At 56.0% G+C, this 23,534-nt stretch overlaps 1 protein-coding gene across 3 annotated transcripts in view; it reads left to right on the top strand.

Annotated features, from left to right (window-relative positions):
* The window catches only part of PTPRN2 (protein tyrosine phosphatase receptor type N2), a 363,220-nt gene that overhangs the window by 320,609 nt on the left and 19,077 nt on the right, over positions 1-23,534 (top strand). For all 3 annotated transcript variants that reach the window (XM_019659095.1, XM_019659096.1, XM_019659094.1), the window contains 4 exons: positions 9,629-9,702; positions 15,233-15,310; positions 22,239-22,358; positions 23,329-23,495. In XM_019659095.1, coding sequence (XP_019514640.1) covers positions 9,629-9,702; positions 15,233-15,310; positions 22,239-22,358; positions 23,329-23,495 — 439 coding nt within the window. The remainder of the gene's footprint in view (positions 1-9,628; positions 9,703-15,232; positions 15,311-22,238; positions 22,359-23,328; positions 23,496-23,534) is intronic.

Here is a 23,534-nt window from a genome sequence, read left to right as displayed (position 1 = left end):
TGGGCTTGGATTTGTGCGTAAACTTGCCCTGCAGGGAGGGAAGGAGCCCTAGGTGTGTGTGACCCAGGTGTGACGTAAGCGGACACTGGCCGTGACGTTGTGTGGACTTAGTCACTGCCTCAGTAGCCTCATCCGTACATACTTCAGATACAATAAAATGCACTCTGTTGGCTCACGCTTTCGAGGGCACAGCAAAGCTGCGCTCCGTGTCAGCATGTGCGCTCAGCAGCCATGCAGGGACCACTCCCCGTGTCACAGGCCCCTGTCTCGGCCTTTGGAGCCAGCCATGGGAACCACAGGTCACGAGTGCCCCCCAAAGCCAGGACCGGACTCATCCCGACAGCCCCGCTGTCCACTTAGCCTGGAGAGGCAGCTCTTCGCCCGTACAGCAAACGGCAGCGGTGTGATCAGCGTTCACGGGTCAAACAGATTAAAAGCCAGGATCTTGTGTTGCTTTAGACACTGACCTGGGTGTGTTTTTCTAACAGGGCAGTGAGCGTTCAGACCAGGCTCTTCATTTCCATGAGGTCTGAAGGGTTTTCCCCTAAAGAATTCTACAAATAGCTCCTGCTGCAATTTATAAGTTTTATAGTCAGAAGAGCGAAAAAAAAATGTCTAATTGACCAACTAACAGTTGTTCGTTAAGCACCTACTGTGTGCCAGGGCCTACTGCACCAAGCATGGCCACTCAAAGAGGATGTAGATGGGGAAGGGGCAGTGGTGAGCGGAGGCTGCGTGGGGCACACAGACAGTAAGCTCGCGGTGAGTGTGTCCCGCCGGTCTGGTCCTACTTGGGTTATCAGGCCTCCTGTGGTAAATATTAAAATTCAGAGCCTTTCCTCGAGCACCGCTCCACCGTGGAAACCAGAGCAAGCAGACACATGGTGTCCCTCCCCGTGCCCTCAGCAGTGCTGGCCACTGGGCTCTGTCTGCGGCTCATCGGTGGGTCCACAGGCCAGGACCTCAGTGACTGTAGAGTGTCCTGTCCTCAGCCATCACAAGAGGCTCCACCGCACAGGGACCAGGGCCCAGCTGCCCTGACGTCGCCGTTGAGCCAGAGCCTCAGGCCTCCCTCCTGGGGCCACAGGCAGGGCTGAGAGAGGACATCCTGTGTTCCCTGGACTCAGGTGCCAGGAGTTAGGAAGACCCGCCTGTCCGTGACCCAATGCCTCCACCTTTACCCTCTGGGCTCTGGGGCCGGCGCCTGCCCGCTCCCTGGTCCCTGCAGCCTCCTCCGCCTCTTGTCACGTTTGGTGTCGGAAGCGCCCCTCTGCCTGCCACCCTGGGCTCTTCAGAAAAGGCTGGGGGACGCCTGAGTGGCAGGTGGCCTCGGGAATTCAAAGGTGGCTGGGCCAGCGACTCTATCCCCTGACATCCCGGAGAGTCTAGCTCCGTGCGAGTTCCCTCTCAAAGGAGGAGACAGCTGGCAGTTATGAGATGGTGACGGGTCCTGTGCTGGGTGTGGTGAAATTACCTCAGAAGCTTAAAGACTTCATTGTGCTTTTTAAGTTTTTTGCATTTTTAAAAAGAAGTATGCAGTATTCCACTCATCTGCTTTTTAGCTTAAGAACAGTCATATGCTATTTGTGCATACCATATTAACAAACAAAAAAAAACATTTTAATTCTGCGTTATAACAAGAGAGAAACAGATACAGTAACAGTGACGGATGGAAGCAGAGATGAAACCAGAAAGAATGAGAAGCTGAAGACCCAGATTCGCAAACACCGACAAGGACACTTCTGTAGTGCTTTCCTCGCTGGGTTTTTTAGGGCGTTGTCGCTGGACACGTTCCAGCTCAGTGTCAGCCAAGGCAGCTGTCGGCGTCCCTGCCCTGCCAGGTGAGGGTGACAGCTGACTGGGCCAACTGCTCCGAAGGCAGGTCACCTGGGTGGCACCAGGCTGCGTGTGAACCAAACAGCCACCACACAGTATCACCACCGAGTGCCACCACCACCTCCCCCAAGGCCTGTCACCTCTGCCTCATGGGATCACCCTCCATGTGACGGACAAGGACGCTGGGAGATAAACCCGTGCCTCTGCTGATGGTGCTGCCTCCACCGGCCTCTGCGGGCGCCGGAGATGATTTTGTGTTGGAAAATGTACATAAATTTCAAACTCCCACAGGTGACTATTTGAAACACACACAAGGATGGCAGCCCCTGGCTGAGCATAGCTCTGCTTAAACGTGGAACAGAATACCTTTGGCTTAAAGTTTTTCCAAACTCTAAGAATCCCTATAGAGGAACTTTCCGGTTTAGTTGCCTCTGAGTGACCAGGACTTACAGCGATTTTCCTGAAGGGAACTGTCCACAAAAGTCCTCCTGAGTCTAATTCGTGAGGGCTTTCTCTTCCCATCGTCTGAAGCCCTTTGCAAAGAAGAAATGTCACTGGCTTGGCACAGTTGCCCCACACTTTTTATTAGACGTTTAACAACAGTGAGGCTGAAACGATTTGATGGTCACCTACACACCCACCCCTGGACCCAACAACTGCCACTTGGTACTTCGGGCATTGCGACATCTAAATACTTTAGCCCGTGTCTCCTCAAAATAAGGACATTCTCTTACATAACTACGACCCCGTTGCTATAAGTAAGAAAATTAACAGGAATCTCTAATACAATATTCTCTAATTTCAGCCCATCTTCAGATGTCCCCAAGTATTCCAGGTAAACCCCTCACAAGTTTTTATTTGTTTTTTAACCAGGATGCAACCACAGTTCATCACTGCATTGTGGATTTTACATCTCATTAGCCTTTTTAATTTTACTCTCTGAAGTGACTCGTCCCTAATGAAGGTAGCCTTCTCACCCTGACCATGATTCCTGCCCTGAACTTTCACAAACCCGCCAGGCAGGAGTCTGGCCATTCTGGGCACGCGCACAGGTTCCCAGGCCCACTGTGGCCGGTCCCCACGTCCCCACAACGCTGCAGAGACTGTGACCAGCCTGCCTCGGTGGCCTCGCCTAGAAGACTTGTAACACCGTGTCCTCCCACCGTCCATCAATCCCTATGTCTTCTGTGTCCTTAGAAACACCAAAGTGAACCGTGGTCCCTGTTACCTGTTAAAGTGGTCCTGTCTACACCACACAGGGGCAGACACGGTGAGAGCTTTTGGGTTAAACAAACACAGCTGCAGAGGCTCTTCTGCTACCCCGGCATTTGCACCTCCAACGCCTCTGGCTATCGGCCTTTCTGGTGCTTTTCTTATGAGCGAGGCCACAGAACAAGGCTTCCCAAAGTCGCCCAGTGGGTCGTGATCTTCCATCAACTACGATGCTGGCCTCGCCGCTGGTTTTTCTAAAGTGGAGCAGAAGGGTGACATCCACACAGCTACGTGGGCTGCAGGCTGCAGGCACCTGAGGCACAGAGAGCCCGAGTCTGATAGTGGCGCTGGTCGTTCTGCTGGGGGTGGTGGCAGAGTGACAGCCCTCGACGTGCCCACATCCCAGCCCTTGGAATCCGTGACGGTCACCTTACATGACAAGGGGACTAAGGTTGCAGGTGAAACCCAGCTTTGCACTTCATCTGCCCTTAAATTAGGGAGACTACCCTAGATTGCCTCCAGAGTGGCACGTGGAAGAGGGAGGCAGCAGAGCAGGTCAGGGTGACGCAACGTGAGGACGGGCTCCCCGCTGGCTGTGGAGGAAGGGCCATCAGCCAAGGGAAGCGGGCGGCACCTAGAAGCTGCGGAAAGTCCAGAGAACCGGTTCTCCCCGGCGCCTCCGGGAGGAGCCAGCTGCCGACACCGGGATTGACTCAGTTCCGACTCCTCAGCTGCAGAACTGTACGATGGTTTCAAGCCACCAGGTTTGTGGAAACCGTTACACTGAGGAAGAGGACACAGGCTGGAAGGATGGAGCCAAGCAGGTCATGGCTGCGTCCACCCAGGACTCGCTCCCACACCGTCATCTGCCGTAACTGTCGGAACGTATCGTGCAAGTTCTCATTTCTGTGAGAACAGCTGCCCGTCCTGTGTCGGAGGTGATGGCGCTGTGATGGATGCGGTCCGGCCAGCTGCCCCTGAGCCCAGAAGCTGCCTCTCAGTGACATGGGGCCATTGCCGACAGAGGCCTCAGGCCTGAGAGCATAACTGACCTGTGGCTCTACGTCTGCGTCCGGTGGCGGGAGGGGCTGTCACAGGAGCAGTGTGGGTGTGAGGGCCTTAGGGAGCTCCCGGGCACGTCCCTTAGGACGAGGACGGCGGCCTCCATTCCTCAGCCGGTGGCTCCCCATCTGCCCTGTCCTGATGCAGACACTGTCCCCTGCTCCCACCCCAACGCTGTGAGGGTCTGCACAGCACCCACCCCCCGGGCCCAGGGACACCGGGCTGGACGTCCACCGGGAGCAGAGGTGCCAGCTGGGCCGCCCATCACTCACTCTGGTGCCCGGAAGCCAGAGCTGCTCCGTGTCTGTCCTGTCGCTTCACCCCCAGAACTCTGCAGCTCTTCAGCCATCACCCCCGTCTCGCTGCCTGATGGTCAGTCCTGAGGGTCATTGGGCGTTCCACTCTGTCCTTTTCCAGAAGTGTCCCTCCCGGTTGGCAAGGCCCAGGGGGTAGCAGTCTTGTTCTCAGACACCATTCCAAAGGTCAGAGGGCCGCTTCCATCCACCTGGGTCCCCTCCAAATCACAGCCGTCCGTCGAAGGTGACACCCCTGTCCACCCTCCCATCCCCAAAGCAGGCTTTCGTGTCCTCAGCACAGACACAGCCGGGCTCTTTCCTGCTGTGGACACCAGTTTGCTCTCTTGTTCAGTGAGTGCGAGCAACCTTCCCGCTCGGGGTCCAGGAGGCACATGCTGCCCCTCTGTGCCCTGCATCCCTCGTCACACCCGCTGTAGGAGCGGCTTCTTGCTGGGACCAGACTGTGGGTGTGCGCTGATAGAGGATCCCTGGGAGGGTGACGCAGATGGCACGGCCGCACTCGGGGGCAGTCCATGATAGCTGCCACTTCGCCCTCATCCTGGTGCCCTCTGCGTATTGCTTTGCCTCAGCTGTGACAACTCCAAATCAATAAAGGCATTTCTGTGTGTAATTGGCTAAAATCAGCCCCAAATTAACAGCCTGATGGTGGTCGAGAATTTCAGGCTGTGTGGGCAGGAGATAAACCGTGACACGGGGGAGGGTGCAGGTGGCCGCTGCTGCCGTTGTGGATGTTCCCGGGCCGTGGGGCTCCATTAGCGACGGGGAGCCCTGCCCACCGGAACACAGCGCTGGCCTGTCACCAGGCCCATGCCGCGTTTCCACAGCCACACCATCTAAGCACAGAGAACGGCATCCAGCCAGCGTGATGGTTTAGCCTAAATCTTAACGGAAAACTGAGACAGCAGGAGAGCCCCAGGAGGACTCCTGGCAGACGGCCGGGAGGAAGAAATTCCCGTGTCGGCCGGTGTCCCCACACATGCCCGCCGCCGTCAGCAACACACGGAACTCGCTGTTCGTGACATGAAGATCACGGACCCGTGTTGCTCAGTGTGACAGCACAACCAGAAGGCCTAGGAAACACCGCCCTTAGAGAGCCGTGGTTTTACAGGCAAAGGCGGCCTCCCTTCCCGTCGGTGGGTTCAGGTGGAGCGTGGGGCGGTTCTGGACGACGGCACCTGCTGGGATGGATCCGTTAGTGACTGAGCTGCATGGCCTCCCGGGGCCCCGGCCTGTCTGTCCTCGAGGGTCCTTTGCCCTCGTAATAACCAAGAGGAAAACCTAGAGCTTGTCTCTTCTGATGGTAGCTATGGAAACCACCTCGCATTCACTGACAAGACCACGCATCACAAATAAGTTTCCAGCTCACCTGCCCTTCATCAGACATCTTTGTGCCAGCCACTCCCGTGAGGGCTCCATAGGCACAACAGCCCTGGGGGTTAAACTGCACAGTCCTACACATTGGGTGACAAATAGGACACTTGCAAACATGGAAGGATGGACCCAGACGTCCCCTGGGTGCAGCCCTGGCTGTCGGGTTGGCCGTGTGGCCTTTGCCAAGTCGTCCCTGGGCCCCTCTGGGACTTAGTCGTCTCAGCCTCAAATGGGAGTGTGGTGCCTGCTCTGCCTACACACAGAGTCCCCGGAGAAGGCAGGTGACACATGTGACCTGCATTTAGAGCGGACAGAATGTTCGAGAAGTTTGAAATATTGTCCTTAAACAAGGCGGTGGCACCGTAAATGCTTCGGGGTCAGAAAAGAGACCTGCACGGCGGGTTAATTCAGGTTTCTTCCCGGTACATGATTTTCTCCTCCCTCCTCTAAAACTGACGGCTGTGGATCTAGTTCTTTAATTAAATTTATTGGGGCGACATTAGTACCATATCATACAGAAGCTGCGGGAGTTTGCCAGCACAAGACCTGCATTAGAAGAAATGCTGAAAGGGGCTCTTCCACCTAAAACAAAAGTACAGAAGGATGCAAAACCGTAAGGTTGACGGACAGATGGAAGGAAACTGCAGCTCTCGTTCAGCATAAGGTGCTAAACGCTTAAATAAAACAAAAGTTTCGTGGAGAAAAAAACCATTAAAAGGAGAGAGTCGCTCCTGTGGGTCTCACTAGAGTAATTCCGTCGATGGGCCGCACACAGGCAGGATGACCCCGCCTGGCTGTCCACGTTCCCGGGCTTGAGTGAGGCCTGACCAAGCTCCGGGAGAGCACGGCGGGTGCTTACAAATCTCGCTCTGTGGGGCGGGTCCTTGTGTGGCGTTTGCTCCTGGAAGCTGTGGGTTTGCCCTGAGAATACGAAGGCACCGTGTCCAGTCCCACCTGGCCGGAGAGAGGAGTCCGCCGGCTTCGCCTGAGCTCGCTTGCTGAGAACCAGGCCGCTCACCTCCCTCTACCCCCCTCCGCATCACAAAGCGGCTGTTCTTAGAACCTGATGTCATCACACGGAACAGGAAAAGCGAACCAAAGTAGTTGAGGGATTTGCCCGGCTGGCCGAGTGAGACAGATCCCCGCTGACCACCCTGCCGTGTGCTTCGCCTGAGCTCGCTTGCTGAGAACCAGGCCGCTCACCTCCCTCTACCCCCCTCCGCATCACAAAGCGGCTGTTCTTAGAACCTGATGTCATCACACGGAACAGGAAAAGCGAACCAAAGTAGTTGAGGGATTTGCCCGGCTGGCCGAGTGAGACAGATCCCCGCTGACCACCCTGCCGTGTGCATCCGCCCTCTGCTGTCCTCTGGCCGGAGCCCCTGGATGGCTCCAGGGGTTTCCAGAGAGGTTCAAGATGGTCTAATTATAAAAACTAAATAAGTTCACTGTTAATTTTTAAACCAACATGTTGCCACCAAATCAAATCTGTGATCAGAAGGCAGAACGCTGAAGCTTTTGAGGCCCTCGTCCCAGACCCTGTGGCACCGTGAGCCCCGGGGAGCTGAGTACAGTGCGGAAGTCACAGAGACGCTGGAGAGCTGTCGGCGGTGCCCACCGCCCAGCTGAGGCTCAGGTGCTCAGACACTTTGTCCCGTTGGCCATCAGAGTACCAAGTTCTTCACATACATCTGCAATTCATGGGGACTCCCACACTGGTGAAGCGTTTGCTTAATTTTCCATCTAGAAAATTCAGGTGGCACTTGTTGACTGTGCCTGGCTGCCTGAAGGGCGGAGCGGCCCTGTTTCTCGGAGATGAGGGGGACCCAGCAGCCCCCAAGCCTGGGCCTGTTCAGCTCCACAGGGAGGCCCTCGGCTCTAGGCGACGTTTGGCCTGCACAGAGCGGCCCCTGCAGCCAGGACTGTGGGTTCTGATTCCTCCCCCTGTCCACCCCCCACAAACTGTCCCTAGGACCCCGCTCTGTATAAAGCGTCTCAGACAGGAGCATCCCGGTTGCCACTGTCACCAGCGCCTGAAGTCGCCTGTGTTGACAGGATGTACAAGGAGGCAGGACTCCAGAAGCAGCTAGAAGCCCCGCTGCGTTTTCCAGAATTCTACACAGCCTGGGACAACAGGTGCTTCAGAAAAGGGCGCCTTCCTCTGAGCAGCTGTCCTGTCTCAGGCCTGCTGTGTCCATGTGACGCCCCTCTGTACCCCGGCCCTTGGAACGTAATTTTGGGGTCATGTTTTAGCATGTTACGTGTTCGAGCTGACCGATTTTTCTGGTAAATTTTATTCTGAATTTCCGCCACTGCCAATTTTCAGTCTTTCAAGAAGAAACTAGTGCAGGAGCCCGAGGCCATTGAGTCCGTGGGGTCCTGGTGGCATTATTCATACTTTAGCGGGTGAGCTGGCAGCCGTCACCGTAAGTTCCTCAGAACACTCGCACATCCGGGTACACACCGCAGACGCGTCGTAAGCTCCATGCAGCGTGAGCTCTGTCCCCGTCTCTGCGTTTCTTATCGGTCTCGCCTCCACCAGGAAGCGCTAACGATTAGACCCACAGGGTGGCATCCGGCCTGGTAGACATACTGTACTTCCCACGTTTGTTCAGTTATAGGACTCACCGAGGTCCCAAGCCCCAGAATTGTTAAAAGATTAAGTAAAATCTCCTATGGAAATGAAAGCGGCAGACCACAGCACAGTGTCCATGCCCTCCTGCCCCCCCCCAACCCCCCAGCTGCTCTCAGGGTCAGCAGCCGTTTCTGCCTGTTGGCCACGTCTGTGGAAGTGCCGCAAAGTGGGACCAGGGCCGAAAGGCTCACAACCACCAAACACACTGGCTCCCGGGGCTCCAGCCAGGCGGTCATGTCTTCTGGGGGGTGGGGGGCAGGGGTGTGAGCCCCCAGCAGGCGGGCACGGGAGCCAGAGACCCCAGAGCTGAGCGCCCCACCGTGGTCTGCGGCTCTCCTTTTCCAGCTGCTCTGCGGAGGGGGGAGGTGGCTGCACACCCAGGAGGGCTGGAAGAAAAGCGGGGACTCCCGTGGGTGACCCAGCGTGAGAGCTGGCGGAGCCCCCACCCCACCCCGCTGTCCGAATCCCATCCACCCCGCTCCACCCAGGGACCCGCTTTGAAAGCTCCTGGAAACAGGCAAAGAGGGACGTCGCAGGGCGTGTGCAGCAGGGCGGTTATTCCGGAACCAGAATTAACACTAATTCACGTGTCAGGCAATCTCAGGTCCTTAGTCCCCACTGATGTGTCTGGTTTCAACATCAGTCAAAAAATCCTGCCACTTAAGGCACAGTGTTGTCGTTGAGTCCCCACTTGTAATTTCTCCTCTGTCCCCTCTTATCTGCATTTTCTTTTTCTGTGACTTGCCCTTTGAACTAAATTCTGGCAACCTCTAGCACTTAACCGTTTCTGGACTATAAAACTGTACGTATTGAGTGGTGGCCTGGTAGCTTAATATGCGTGTTGACATTTATTTACTGTAAATAGCCAAATATGTCTGTGATTTACAGGCGAACTCTGTAAAATATTGCAGCGGACCATTTGCTATTGTTGTTGCTATTTGAACTTTGCATAGAAAAACGGGACCATCTCAGTTGTACCCAGTGGGACGTGGTGTTCTCCCCACACGCCCTGGTTGTCCTCTTGTACTGAGGGCCGTAAACGGAGGTGAGAAGGGAACGGTCACGCTGAGAGCACCATCGGAGTCCGAGCAGAGTCCGAGGGCGACACCGCGTGGCAGGGGCAGCCAGGGGCACTTGGGTCCCCGCTCAGTGGGCCGGCTGTGCACAGACTAACCCTGCTCTCGGCTTCTTGCAGACGACCACTCCAGGGTCCTGCTGAAATCGGAAAACAGCCACAGCAAGTCGGACTACATCAACGCCAGCCCCATTGTAAGTACCCTGCCGCGGAGGCGCCCTGCCTTCCCCGGGGCACGGCCAGGGCCCAACCACGCGGGGTTTCCAGGGAAAGCGAGGCCCTGCCCTGCCAGGTTGCAATCTGGTAACTGGAGTCCCAGCCAGGGAACCAGCCTTAACCAGCGAGCCCGGCGGTAGTGTCCTGGGCGGGGAAGGCAGTGCTGTGAGGTGCGGGCGGTGAGTGGTGGAGGGCGCGGCACTAGCCACCTGGTGGTTTACTGGCCCGAACCCATGACTCTCAGAACATTCGTAGTGGGTTGCATTGCCCTTTCCTAGGCCCACTCGTTTCCGTTTATGCAGCGGAACCAGAAAAATCTGGGCCCAAACCTGCCGCTGGGTTAATGACGGGGGCACGGAGGCACATTCCACCCTGTAGGTTTGTTTTGGTCGGTGGCGGATGGGATGGTGAGCACTGGGGGGGCGCACAGCGGGCGCTTCGGCCGAGGGACAGTGTGTTCCATCCGGAGAAAGCGGCCCAGCCCTCAGGCCCCTCGGTGTGAGACCCCGTGACCTGCCGGTGGTCCCAGCTCCTGGGTGGTCCCTCCCGCCCGCACCTGCGTGGTGTCGCCTGCTGTCCCTGCGTTCTGGGCAGCCCTCAGGGGAGAGGGGCCGTGGGGGGTGTCGGCAGCTGCCCTCCCAAAACCAAGTGACAGTGACCGTGGGTGGGAAGAGGACAGTTTGAGAGCCTGGTTGCCGGCTTTTAAGCCGGAGGCAGAGAGGCAGGGGCTGGTGTGGGTGCATTGGGGGCTGCGTGACTCGTGTATACTGTGTTTCGTAACCTGGTGTCAAGTGGAGGCGTCCAGATGTGTCCCCAAAGCCTCGGGTTTTCATTCAGCCAAGGATAGCACTTGTCGGACGCTGCATGGCCTTGGGCCTGAGGCAGGGGGTGGCGGCTGATGTAGGCGGCTGAGTGGGACTTGGGGCGTCTCTGGATTCGTGGGACGCCCCCCATGGTACCGTAAGCCCTTTCGCGCCTTCAGTCATGAGCTTCACGTGAGAACATCCCCATGTGATTTCCAGCAGTAGCCGCGGGTGGCAGCCACGTGCAGAGCAGCTGGCTCCACGCACATCAGAGCACCTGTTGTAGGGAGTGTGTTGTTAGGACTCAGCGAGCCAGGGACCGAGTTTCCCTGCTGAAGCCCCACACCACACAGTGATGGCACACCGCACGCAGTAGGGACGGCACAGCAACCACTGCAGACTCCGCTGGGGCAAAGTGGTCTCCATGTGGAGAGCTGCCCGTTGCTCTCCGTCCACACCCCCCTGGCCCGACCTCTTTCTGTGGATTTTTCTTAAGGAGGAGCAGCTTCTGTCCTTTCAGCAGAGGTGGGCCTCAGAGGTGCTGCCCTCCACGTTTCGAGGTTCTCCCTGGAGCCATTTGACTGGTCTTTCTCAGTCAACGCACTGCGATGTGTCTTGGTACTTTTCTGCCGATTCTAGTTCAAAGAGTCAAGCCACAGCTTCGCTGATTTGCCAGCCTCTCCTGTGATGGCTGCGGCATCGTTTCTGAGGAAGCCGGGATTTGTAACTGCCTGGACTTGGTCCTTACACGACGGGCCACGGCGAGGCGACCGACTCAGGAGGCCTGGGGACGGGTGGAGCAGCGGTCCCGTGCTGGGCTCCTTTCTTGGGACGAGCCACATGACAGGGCCAGCAGGGGAGTGATGCAGTTGCCCCAAGTCTGAATGATGAGAGTCCAGCATCGTGGCAAACCCCACTCTCCCCATTTTGTGGGTTGCAGCATCCAGATGTCAGCGATTTTTTGCTCATTTGCTGTCTCTGGACAAGGCTGCAGAAACCGTCGGCAGCTCTCACACGGGCACTGGGGGGTGTGGGGGGAACGTGAACCCTCGTCCTGTGCAGGGACTTGGGCCAGAAGGCGATGCCAGGAGAGAAGTGTTTTTATGGTATTGTTTGTGTTTTCCCGTTATTTGATACCACAATGCTTTTTTAAAAATTCGAGTTGTAAGAATGAACGAGAAGAAACCGTGGCGCGTCTTCCTTTGAAATAGTGGAATGCACCACGACAGTGAGCTGCCAGCAGCAGGTGAAGGAGATGTCTACAATTCCAGCCCAAGAGGACCGGCTGTGCAGAAGGGAGCTGTGAGAATCACGTCTGCTGTGTTTGCACTTAGTCCTTAAACCCTGTGACGTCGTCCAGCAGTAAATAATGCGCCACCTTGGCTTGGAAATTGGAGGTCGTGAAAGTAAACGTGGGGACACCGAGGATGCGGGCCAAGCAGGGTCGTTCACACGACTATTTGCTCAAAACAGCACGTTTCATCACAGGAACATCGGAAATGTCCAACGACACCTGAAAGTAAACTTATTCTTCATTCCGCTGTTTGTTACAGACGAAGCACTTGTTTTAAAGTTTTCATTCAGAATGCATTACCTAATGTATGTAGGCACAAACTGACTCCCCCGGGGAGGGCGACCGGTCCTGTGCCCCGAATAGCTTAAGAAGTGGACAAATACGGCAGCCGACTCCTTGGTCCTCAGAAAAGATTTACAAGCAGACACCTGCGTGTGTATAATTGTGGTTTACAGTCAGTGTTTTCTTAAATCTCAACTCATAAGAATAAAATATGAAAATCATTTAAGCTCGTAAGCCAGTCCCTCTCCCGTTGACTACCAAAACTGCAATTTCCCAGTAAATTTCCAAATTGAGACCTGGTATCTGGAAAAGTGACCAGAAAACACAGGCTTGATATTCGCTTGTTTTTAAGAAAACATGTACGAAATTTGCCTTAAATGTTAGAAACAGTAGATGTCAGGGTGGGCAGGTAGGGATGCAGAAAGGTGACATGCGTGTTCGCCGTGTAAGATTTCAGAGTAAGGGCGTGGCCCCTCCCCCGAGGTGGGCCCAGGTCTCCGAGACTTGGGGTCACGGTGAAGGCGGGCTGTGCCCTCCCCCCGCCGGCCGGCAGCTGCGGTCACCCTTCTCCAGAGTCCACGGCTTCTGCGCACGGGCACCTGCTCAGGACGTGCTGAGTGCTTCGTTTCTAAGATCAGTTTTGTTTGGAACATTGGGGAAATTATTGCTAAGTTTTGTTATTTTTTTAATGTAGATTAGAGTCTTTAAAGATAAAAAAAGATTCGTACAGATAAAAAGTATAACACTGAAAAATGGAAAGCAAGCAGAAGGAATGGGAGGAACGTCGGCGCTGCAGGCTCGCGCCGCCAGGAAGCGGAGACGATGGAGCCTGGCAGCCGGCTGGAAGGTTCTCGCTGGAGGACGCAGTGTGTGCAGCACCGACCTCCCCGCTTACACGCGGCCTGCCTGCAAATCCTGAGTGGACTAAAACGTCGGACCCCTTCGTCGTGCTTGCTGCGCTTTCCTTCAGCTGGAGACACGCGAAGCCGTGACGCGGCCGCCGTGGCCTGTTGGTTGCGCCCACAGAGCCCCCGCCCAGGATGTGGGGGACGCAAGTCAGCAAATTGTCCTCGGAGTTTCTGTTCAGCTGGTGACACAGCTCCCGCCGTGATCGTGGTGGCGGCCGGCGAGGGGGCTGGAGCGTGTCGGTCGAGTGTCCCACGTCCTCTGTCCTGGGGGCCTGAGCAGGCACGGGGGGTGGAGGAGGGGGGCAGTGATTGAGCCGCCACGACCATTAGGACCTGTCACAATAGGCTGTTGCCTTATTTACCCTCCTGAAATGCTGTTCAGGTTTTTGCTTTTAATCGCATACTGCTCATTTTGAAAGCAGCTAAATGCGTTTCTGTCTAAATTGCTTTGAGCAAAAAAGCACGTTTGAAAAGGAGTTGTGGGGGCTTCGCTTGTAGCTACAGGGGTCTCCCTAAATCCTGTCATCCCAACGCCTGGGTATTTTCAAAAATCAAAACTCCTCATTCCTGCTGAGCCCTGTTCTACGGAAACCTCTTCCCTGGCCGCTGTGAGAATGACCGCACTGTCCCCGTGTTGAGGGTGTTGTGGGGACTTTCACGGGGAGGCCTGGGCTCCTTACGAGTCACTGACTCGCACACGGGCTCCCTGCCCAGCCGGCGCCATGTCTCAGGGCCGCGCCGGGTGCAGCTGCCTCTTATGGCATAACTGCAGGTGGCTGGGGCGTCCCCTTACGCCGCCCGCCGCCCGCTGAGATGCTGGCGGGCGATGCCCCACCCAGCACGTTACTGCTCAAGAAAGTGGCCTCACAGGGCTCCTCCTCAAACCCAAGCGCAGGGCTGCGCGTTAGTTGACACCAGGGCTTACAGCCGACTTCCTCTTGAGTCACCGTTGAATTATGTGTGGTTGGTTGAAACTTCCTCGTACCGGGAAATGTATTCTTAACCACTATCTTTAAGTACAGAGCATTTTAAATCTTGAATCAAACCCTGGTAGGAAGAGTAGATGCTAGTGTTACTTTTGAAAGAATAAAGGACCGTGCAGTCTGAGATGTGAACAGTTGTCCCCCCAAAGGAAAGACCCCATCGCTGCCCTCTGGGCTCGGTCTCTGGGGCCCCTTTTGGGCTGGGGAGCTGGTCAGTGGTCCCCAGGCTGGTGATGAGGACGTGTTGCTGACACCCAGCCCGTGGGCCCTGCCCTCAGGACGGCCGGCCGTGGCATTGACAGGCAGAACTGGTCCCTTCACCAACCTCGGAATGTGTTTAATCCTCTGCTTCTCCAGGCTTTGTTCTCGTGTTCTTTTCTTTATTTTTTTATTCTGCTTAGTCGGTGTCTAAATTAAAAGTAATTAAGATCTTTTGAGCTGAGCTTTCCCCATGGAGGCTGGCAGGCGGCACTGGGGCCAACCCACCGGCAGCAGACCCACGCCTGCATGTTTCGTGTTTGTTTGTTTATAGTCCTTGTCTGGCATGGTGGAAACAGAATAATGCGCTGACGGAGGGCTGGGCCCCTCCTGGGATGAGCCTGCCACACTGGGCTCCAGACCCCGCCTGGCGCCGCTGTGCCGGGGCCCATTTGTGGTAACAAACACGGGCCACGTCAGGCATGGCAGCTCTTTCTGAAGGTGGGATGCAGCGCACTGTTGGATGATTCTTCTAGAACCCGAAGGGTCGTCCTCGGCCTGGAGGAGCAGCAACCCCCTCTGCTGGAACCCGGGGTCACCTCTCGCCAGCCCAGCGCCCACGGGTCTAACAGCCACGCTCGCTGTTTGAATCCTGTACGTGGCCGGCGGTGGGCGCGGGGCTGATCGGCTCTGGAATCACTCGCCCGCGTGGTGGCACCTCCCTGCTTGTCACACCCTGTGTGGTGGTTAATTCATTGGCACCTGGTCCCTTTGGTCGGCGGTGCTTCATTTCTGCTGATGTGGTTCCTGTTGCCTCAACAGCAGGTGTGAGAGCGGCATTCAGATGTGACGCCGGGCTTCAGGCGCAGGACCGCGGGGACCTCGGGGCCGCCTCACACCCAGTGCCTGTTTGCGTCTGTGAGGGGCGGTTGGGAGGGGCGGCGCGGTTTGTCACTTCCACAAATGTCCCTGTTGGCCGATGTCTAACTCCCTCGTTTCTGACCAGCTTCTGAGCTGCCCTGTTCATCTCGTCTCTGCAGATGGATCGTGACCCCAGGAGCCCTGCGTACATCGCCACCCAAGGCCCGCTGCCCGCCACCGTGGCTGACTTCTGGCAGGCGAGTCTTCTTCCATTAATTCATTTTTCTGAAAATAAGACCTTCAATTAATCAAGAATAATGCCTTGGGTTCAGTTCAGCCAATTCAAACTTCCTAACAGGTGTTCATCCAAGGTGACTTGATTTCATAATTTATACGAGGCCTTAAATATTTTTATCGTCAATCATTGTTTCAAAACTTGAGTATGAAAAATTTCCTTCCAGAAAGCTAAGGCTTTAAAGACGCTTACTTTTTGAGCCACTTTATCATTTCATTTTTTTGAAATTTAAAGAAATGAGATGAATCAATGTTTAAATTATGATATTTTATTCAAACGTGTGTCTTACCTGTTGTTTTAATCTCATGAAGGTAAAAAAGGGGGCTCAAATGATCGTTTCTGTCTTTGCGACACATCTCAGCGGCCACACTGGTCCCGGCCATGCAGGGAGGTCCCCAGACGCTGAGGGCTGACGTTAGCATTAGCCACTAAGCGTGAAATCCCGCCGGCCGGTGGCTTTTCCCTCACTTTCTCTTTGATCATCAACCACGTGGCAAAGGCCGCTGACCAGCCGCAGAGCACGGGGTCTGGAGGGGGGGTGGTTCTCTGGGACGTTCAGCTGCTCCTCGGGCCGCACATGCCCAGGAGGAAGGAGAACAAATACTCTGTCGGGTGGTGGAAGAAAGCCTGCCAATAGGTCCCAGTGTCACTGCAGGTCCCACCGCCAGAAATGTGCCTGTTTGCGGCGGCAGGCGGGGCCCCAAATCCGGGGTTTTCCTTGTCACCAACCTTTGGGTCCCGGCCATCGCTTCTCGTGAGCAAGGCTCCTCTTGGCTGTGGCATCCCCTCTCCAGGGCACGCCAGCACGTGACGGCGTAAAATCACTCACATCTGTCAACCCGTCACCACAACCAGGCCCTGCATTCAGGGCTTCCCGCAAACCCTCTCCTGGCTTTCGGCCGCTCCCACCGTGTGCCTGTTTCTGTGTCCAAATCTCCCTCCTCGTAGGCCACCAGCCACTCTACTCAGAGACCATCCCAGCCAGTGTGGCCTCCTCTTAACTTGGTTATATCTGCAGAGACCCTGATCTCAGGAATACTGGGCTCCCCTCTCTGCTGGCCAGGCCGGCTCTGCAGGGCTGTATTCAGCTCAGGGGGTCACCACGGGCGGTGACATCTAAAACCAGAATAAAGCAGACCTCAGGGCTCAGGGGGAAACGGCCAGGATGGAGAGTTTTGAGATGCAGAGGGAAGCCGTGGGGTCGTGAACAGGCTCCAGGACTCCCCCAGGACAGTGCTGATCTCCCAGTAGGTTTCACGTTAGGAAGCTGAGCTTGGTCTCCCTGCTGTTTTAGGACTCGTGAAATACCCTCCGGGGAGGACCTGGCTCCTGGCACCTCTGGCAGCCCAGGGGGCTGAGTCCTGGCTATGGACCAAGCAGTGGGGGGAGGGCGTGTGGGGGAAGGAGGCACAGGAGGAGGGGAAGGGACAGAGGTCAGCCGTCCGCAGGTCTGACCCTGTGGCTGGGGAGGCATGGGAGACAGACGACCTACCTGAGCCACGTCCCAACGGTGGGCAGGTGGCCGCCTCACAGGCACCGAGGGCCTGGCCTGACCAGAGAGCACGCGAGCTGGGCCACCCCGCGCCCCAGGCCCCATGCAGACCCAGAGCTCAGGGTCCCCTCCTCCTGAGACCAAGTCACCCCAGGGCTCCCACGTGTGACAAAGGAGCCGTACTTGGAGATGTCACCAATTCTCTAATACTTAGGAGCCCTGACAACTTCCAGGCTGGTTGATTTCAAAACACGTCTCTTTTCATTAAATTAAAGGGAAATCCCAGAATTGAGGAGCATTCATTGCTTAGGGAAAACCTGCTTTTTCAGTTCCCTGAGTTCACAGGTACTGTAACCATGTGCCCTAGATTTTCCAGGACATTTTACTTTCAATATTCAGCCTCATTGCACTTTCCATGCATAAGTTCACAAGCCTTTAAAGATGAAACGTGTGTCGTACCCCCTTACCTAAACATGGGATTTGAAAACAGTCGCCCCTGCGGAGGGGGGCGGTGATGGCCGGGCAGCACCGCAGCGGGGTACGCGCCCCCTCACCTCACCCAGGTCGGTGCTCACACCGGGCTGGGGTAAAAACACACGTCCTGTGTCCTGTGTTCCTTTTCTAACTGATTCGTATTGGCCGCAGCTGAAACATCCTGGCTGCTCTGTTTTATGAGTCGTCTTGGTCCCCCAGCCTCTCTCTCCTCCTCCCCTCCCCGCCCCCCCATTCCTAACGGGATCAGCTGCATTTACATCAGGTCCTGATCTTGAAAGGAAGAGTGACAGCCTGAAAGTGCCACTTCTGTCTGAGGACACTGTGCATATTTAGTCTGAACCACAAACAAGGCTCAGGGGACTCTGAGTGAGTCTAAGTGACAGCCCTCCCTTGGGCCCAGGGGGCTTCCTGTACAGACACCTGGCACAAATAACTCCCGCGACTGCACGCCGCTGGAATGGCGGCAGCCTCGCCGGGGGACCCCTGAGCGGCGGTGCTGACCCCCGCGCCTCGGGCCTGCTGGGCACAGACACAGGCCGTCCCATTCTCCAAAGGGCCCCGCGTCCAGTGAGGCACAGGCATGTCTCATGTGGGCGTCCTCCTGCCTGGGCCCCAGCATTGCTGGTGGGGAAACTCCGGAGTCTGTTGCTGCGGTTTGCTGCTGCTGGATCGTGGCCGCAGGACCGGTTTGGGCGTTTAATTCAGCATGGTGGCCGCGGGCCTCAGTTTCCCTCACCGCACCCTTCGTCTCTGAAGCAGCAACACTGACAGGTTGTTCAGACAAAACCAGATGGGACCGGCGCATTGTGGGTCACGCACGGAAGGCAGTCAAGATGTCAGCGCCCAAGACTCATTCCGTCACCGTCGCCAACTCTGTGGTGTGACAGAGCCTGTGACGTGTGACAGACAACTGGCGTCTGAAGAGGCCCGATGCCACGTCCCTCAGTGCTGGCCCCGGGCAGGGCGAGCAGAGCGTGGGGTCTCCACTGCCACAGGCGTTCTGGACACTTGCTTTTCCTTCTTTAGTCCATTTCAGACCAAGCAGGGACAGCTGGGTGGCATCAGTGAGCATGAGGAGTGGACGGCACGTGTGTGGGCTCGTCACTTGACACCTTATCATTTTTGGTTTGACTCAGCGTCCCCGTGGCCAGCTTAGTTTATCTCTGCTCGACCCCTGAAGGGAAGTTCAAACGGAAACGAACTGTGCGGCCGGGGCAGGGGCGCTGGGCCGACGCAGAGAAGGCCGCCTTCACCTCAGCCCCGGCACGCATGCAAACCATCCACGCGCTTTAGAAACAAACAAAAAATGGTTTTCTGTCCATGAAGAGGTCCTGGCAAGCCTTTGGTAGCATTTTTCTGAGTTATCTCTTTTTGTAGAAATAGCCAAACTGTTAAAATGTGTATTGTCTTCAAGGAAGCATCAACTAGAGCAAAGCCCCATGCTAGGTGCGTCGGAGGGTAGAGGGGGCCACCAGACGAGCACCTCGTCTTCAGGGAGCTGACAGTCGGTAGAAGACGTGGGAGCACCGATGCGGACGCCACAAGGTAGAAAGGGCTACATCAGCAGAGGTCGGGTAAAGGAGGCAGCTTTCTGCCCGGAGGGACCAGGTGCTTTGTAGGGAATGGCCTGGGAGTCTTCCCCTCAGCCACGGGATCCGAGGGGCTTCGTCAGGTACCTCGTATCCAGAAAAGACCAGGTGAAGAGGATGTGGTTTTGTTCCATCTGCTTAACCAGCCTAATACATGAAACTTCGAGTTGACATTTCCAATCCCACAGACAATCACAAGATGGAATGGAGGCCGTGTGTCAACACATGTGTTGGTTTTCTGGGGCAGCTGGAACCAAGCACCACAAGCCAGGTGGCTTCAGACAGCAGGACGTCTTCTCGCAGCGGTGGAGGTGGGTCTGAGCTCGGGGTGTCGGCTCCCTCCTAGGCCTGGCGAGGGGGACCTGTGTTCCGGCTTTCGGTGTCCCAGCGTCCGGGACATGTGGCAGCGTCGCCCGTCTCTGCTCCTTCTCCCTGTGCGTCGGCCTCCACAGGACATTTCTCTGTTCTCATATCGGCTCCATATCGGACCCATCCTGATGGCGAGTGGCATCACCTCTTTAACTCGGTCGCATCTGTAGAGACCCTCTTTCTAAATGAGGCCACTCGCATGTACCAGCACAAGGACTTCAGCATATCTTTTTGAGGGGGACAAAATTCAACCCATGACAAAGCACAGGATGGCCTTTTCTCACCAGCAGTCATTAAACTTATGCATTTGGATGAGATAGCAGCCAGTGTGTGTGTTTCATGTCACTTGGGCAGCTGTCTGAACTACGTTGCATTAACTTCTCCGCCCGAGAACCGTGGCCAGGTGCCCATCAAGCTGCATCAGCTGCGTTGTCATCGCAAGTTTCTTCTGTCTGTCACCTTTGAGTGGCAAAGCCTGGGGCAGGCTCCAGGGACCACAGCGGGTGGCGGCCACCGTGCTTCCTGACAGCTGAGAACCACCGGGCTCACCCCAGCAAAGCCCCGGCCCTCACGGTGCCTCGGCCGGCTGACCAGTGGCGTCCGGGCGCCCTGACCCTGCATGTGGGCCCCGAGTGGGGCCAGCACAAAGGGGTCCTTCCCGGCTCCTGTCTGGAACACAGCCGGCTCACGGACACTTGGGGCCCCGCGCTTCCAGCCCGATTTTAATCCGTGTTGGCGGCTTTGCTCTGACCCAAGGGTGTGAGCACCTGCTTCCCGGTGGGGAAAAGTAACCTGCTTTATGCCCGGGGGGCGCCGGTGGGCAGGACTGCAGGACACCACAGCGCGACTCGGCACCTCCAAACATATTAGGTGCTCAATAAATGTGCCCGCGTGCCGGAAGACGACGAGAGCCGTGTCCCCTGCCAGCGAACAAGTGCCGGAGGTCGCGCTCCTGCAGTTGAAGCGTCCAGGTCTCATTTAGGCGACCGCCTGCCTGGCCCAGGCCCCGCCTGCCTGGCCCAGGCCCCCCCAAGACCCGGTAGGGACTATGGGGCATCACATAATTCCCAGAAGAGAAAGACCCCGGCTGCTCTGAGATTGGTCACACCAATGGGCACCCTGCAGGAGACACGCCGAAGAAGATGGAAATAGACCTGCGCCTGTCGAGAAAGGAGCCAGTTAGCTGGAATTCCAGTAGGGTCCTGGGTCCCGCCAAGGTGCAGCTGACGGTCTCAGAAGCTGCCAGAGTCCAGCTGCCGGGCCCCAGCCCGAGGCGGGAAAGGGCTGGGCAGCACCGTCCCCAGCTGGCGCCCAGGTGGGCGGCCTATTTGTCTGATTTAGTAAATTTCTCTCTGTGCTTCCCCACACTGACCGAAAAGGAACTATTGTCCCCACGAGTGCCTTTGGGATTGTTTGCTTAAATTAGGTTTCATTTGGATTTAATCTTACCCAAATCATCGGAGAGCCGGCGCCCCAAATGGAAGCGCCGTGTGTGGACCAATGAGTGTGCTGCTCGCCCGGAAGCGTCCTCAGTGACGGGGCTTCGTAATGTCACACTTGGGTGGCACAGCGGAGGCCTGAGTGATTAGTTTATGGTCTCGCTCATTGTGCTTTTATTACACTCATAAAATCCGTGTTTCTCCTCATTTTCGTAATGGTTTCAGTGAGCCCCCTCCGCCTTCCGAAGGCACATTAAGTGGTTGTGTGCCGGGGCCGATCAGCGGCCTGCAAAGCTAGAAGCCAGAACTGGGCCCTGAATTCTCCACATGTGGCTGGCTTGGCACCGAGGGAAGAGAAGGGTGCAGGCCTGAGCAGCGTTCACGTTGACTTGTGGGCTTTTTCGTAAACACGTCAGCGGGTTCCATTAAATTCCAACACGAATGGTCCACTGTCAGGCGCCTGAGAGGACTGTCTGTGTCACATGGGAATGTAAATCGCTGTGGAAAGAGGGAATTGTCGTGCACATGTCTGATTTTTAAAATATAACTTAAGGGGGGTTTAATGACATGAACTCTAAAGAGAGAGCATTTTACATTTGAGATATGTTTTAAATAACAAGATTGTAATTGGATTGTTATATGGGTATTTGAAGGAAATAGAAGCTCTCACAGATACTAAATTTACATGTAAATGCTTGTAAATATTTCCGCACAGTTAACGAGAGCGCTGCGGGGAAGGCAGCCCATCCACGCCGGCGATTGAGCCGTAAACCCGGCAGTGCCACCACGGCCCCTCACGCTCGGGGTTTCCGAGCCTGTGTTCCTGGCCACGGGCCTGGTGCTGGCGCTGGCGCTGGCGCTGGAGGCGTTTGTGTCCTGGCCAGTTTTGCTATGTTTCATGTGTGTTCAGTTCACTGTATCATGGAGTTGTTTTTTATGTGCTATTATGAATTATTGAACCGGTTTGAGATGTGTCTTCACGTGAATAGCTATATTTTGGGATGAGTAATGAAACTGCGGTAGTGGGCGCTGGTTCCTGTCAGGCTGTCTGAAAAGAACCTTCCAGAGCTTCTGACTGGAGAGCAGCTTCACCAAGCAAGATGCCTAATAGTGACGCACATAGTGACGACTGCCCGGAAGCGAGCGTGTCAGCCGATGCCCGTCTGCGGGGCGTGGGCCACTGGCCGTTTCCTTGCGGCTGCTGAGGAGGGAACGCCGCACGCCATGTCTGTTTTGGGTTGCATTCTGGAGAGTTCCCTTCCCAGAGCAGATGCTGGCAAGCCACACTGCTGAACGTAGAACTGGGGAGGATTTAAAAGGTGTGGAATGAATTAGCTTGATTTTGTAAAACATTTCATGGAACGTGCAAAATATGGGGCCAGTGTATTGAGAGCTGTGAACGCAGCTGCAGAGCAGAAGCGTCTGAGGAAAATGGGGTAAATGTCCTGTGGGTGTGTGAATGTGGCGGTCACTGCCGGTCACGCCACGGTCGTTCTCTGTGCGCAGATGGTGTGGGAGAGTGGCTGCGTGGTCATCGTCATGCTGACTCCCCTGTCGGAGAACGGCGTCAGGCAGTGCTACCACTACTGGCCGGACGAAGGTTCCAACCTTTACCACGTCTACGAGGTACTTCTCCACGGTGCCTACCCCGGGCCCCTGTCCCCACTGAAGCCGCGCTGTGCGGCCAGGTCCCCGCTGGGAGCCGGGAGGCTGGCCCATGGGCATCCCCAGGGCCCGTGGTCAGGGACTCCCAGGCCCTCCAAACAGCTGGCTCTCTGTGACTCGGGCTGTGGCGTGAATGGCACGGTCCTCGTTTCTGAAGGTTTATGAATCAAATGCAGATGGAAAGGACCAAGCAGATGACCTCACAGGGTGAGCTGAGAGCCGGGTCCTGGAACGAGGCCTCTTGGTTGGTCGGGCTTTAGAAAGAACCTGCCATTTGTGGTCTCCTGCTGTGTTTGTGGGCTTGTGGTGACCTTTTTATTTGGAGAACCTGCTGGCAAGCGTTTTTCTCTGGCTAGATTTTCCAGCCACATGAAACTCGGGCGGTCAAACGAGCCCCAGATGTGTGCTTTGCCTGCGCTTTGCGTGAAAGTGGTCAGATGCCCACATCCACGACAGGAACCATGTTGGAAGCTTAAGGATCAATCCCGAATCACACAGTCGTGGCACTCGGGTCACAGAAATGGGCTTCCCCCCAGAAGTGCCACACGCAGGGCCCAGCGCTGGGTCTGTGTGACGCTCCGGTCCCAGCTTCTTTGTCCAGGTGGAACCCCACTGGTGTTTCTGTTCAGGAGACTTGTTTTTCTCTGGTGATTTTTCTTGGAGGTTTATGTGACTTAGAAATACAACAGGCAAAACATTGGAGTTTTTTGTAACACGTTTTGCTGATGATTTGACTATTAAGCCCCTATGTGACATTAAAGAAAAACCCACAAAGTTGCCCTTTGTATAAATGTGTTAAAACTGAGAAGGCGGGAGGGGCCCTTGCAGCCAGCGGTCAGCCCATCTGCACTGTGAAACGTGTGGTCTCGGCCCTTCCGTCCCCTAAGTGGCTGCCCCGCGACGCCTGTGCTGTCCCCTCTCCTCCCGCCAGGTCAACCTGGTCTCCGAGCACATCTGGTGTGAGGACTTCCTCGTGAGGAGCTTTTACCTGAAGAACCTGCAGACCAACGAGACGCGCACCGTGACCCAGTTCCACTTCCTGAGCTGGCACGACCAGGGCGTGCCTTCCTCCGCGAGGTCACTTCTGGACTTCCGCAGGTATGACCAGGAGCTCGCAGCCTCGGGCAGGGTGGGTGG

Source organism: Hipposideros armiger, unplaced genomic scaffold (assembly GCF_001890085.2).
Source record: "Hipposideros armiger isolate ML-2016 unplaced genomic scaffold, ASM189008v1 scaffold_295, whole genome shotgun sequence".
NCBI classification, from domain to species: domain Eukaryota; kingdom Metazoa; phylum Chordata; class Mammalia; order Chiroptera; family Hipposideridae; genus Hipposideros; species Hipposideros armiger.
The sequence above is the reverse complement of the archived record's forward strand: the minus strand, read 5'-3'. Positions and strand labels throughout refer to the sequence as shown.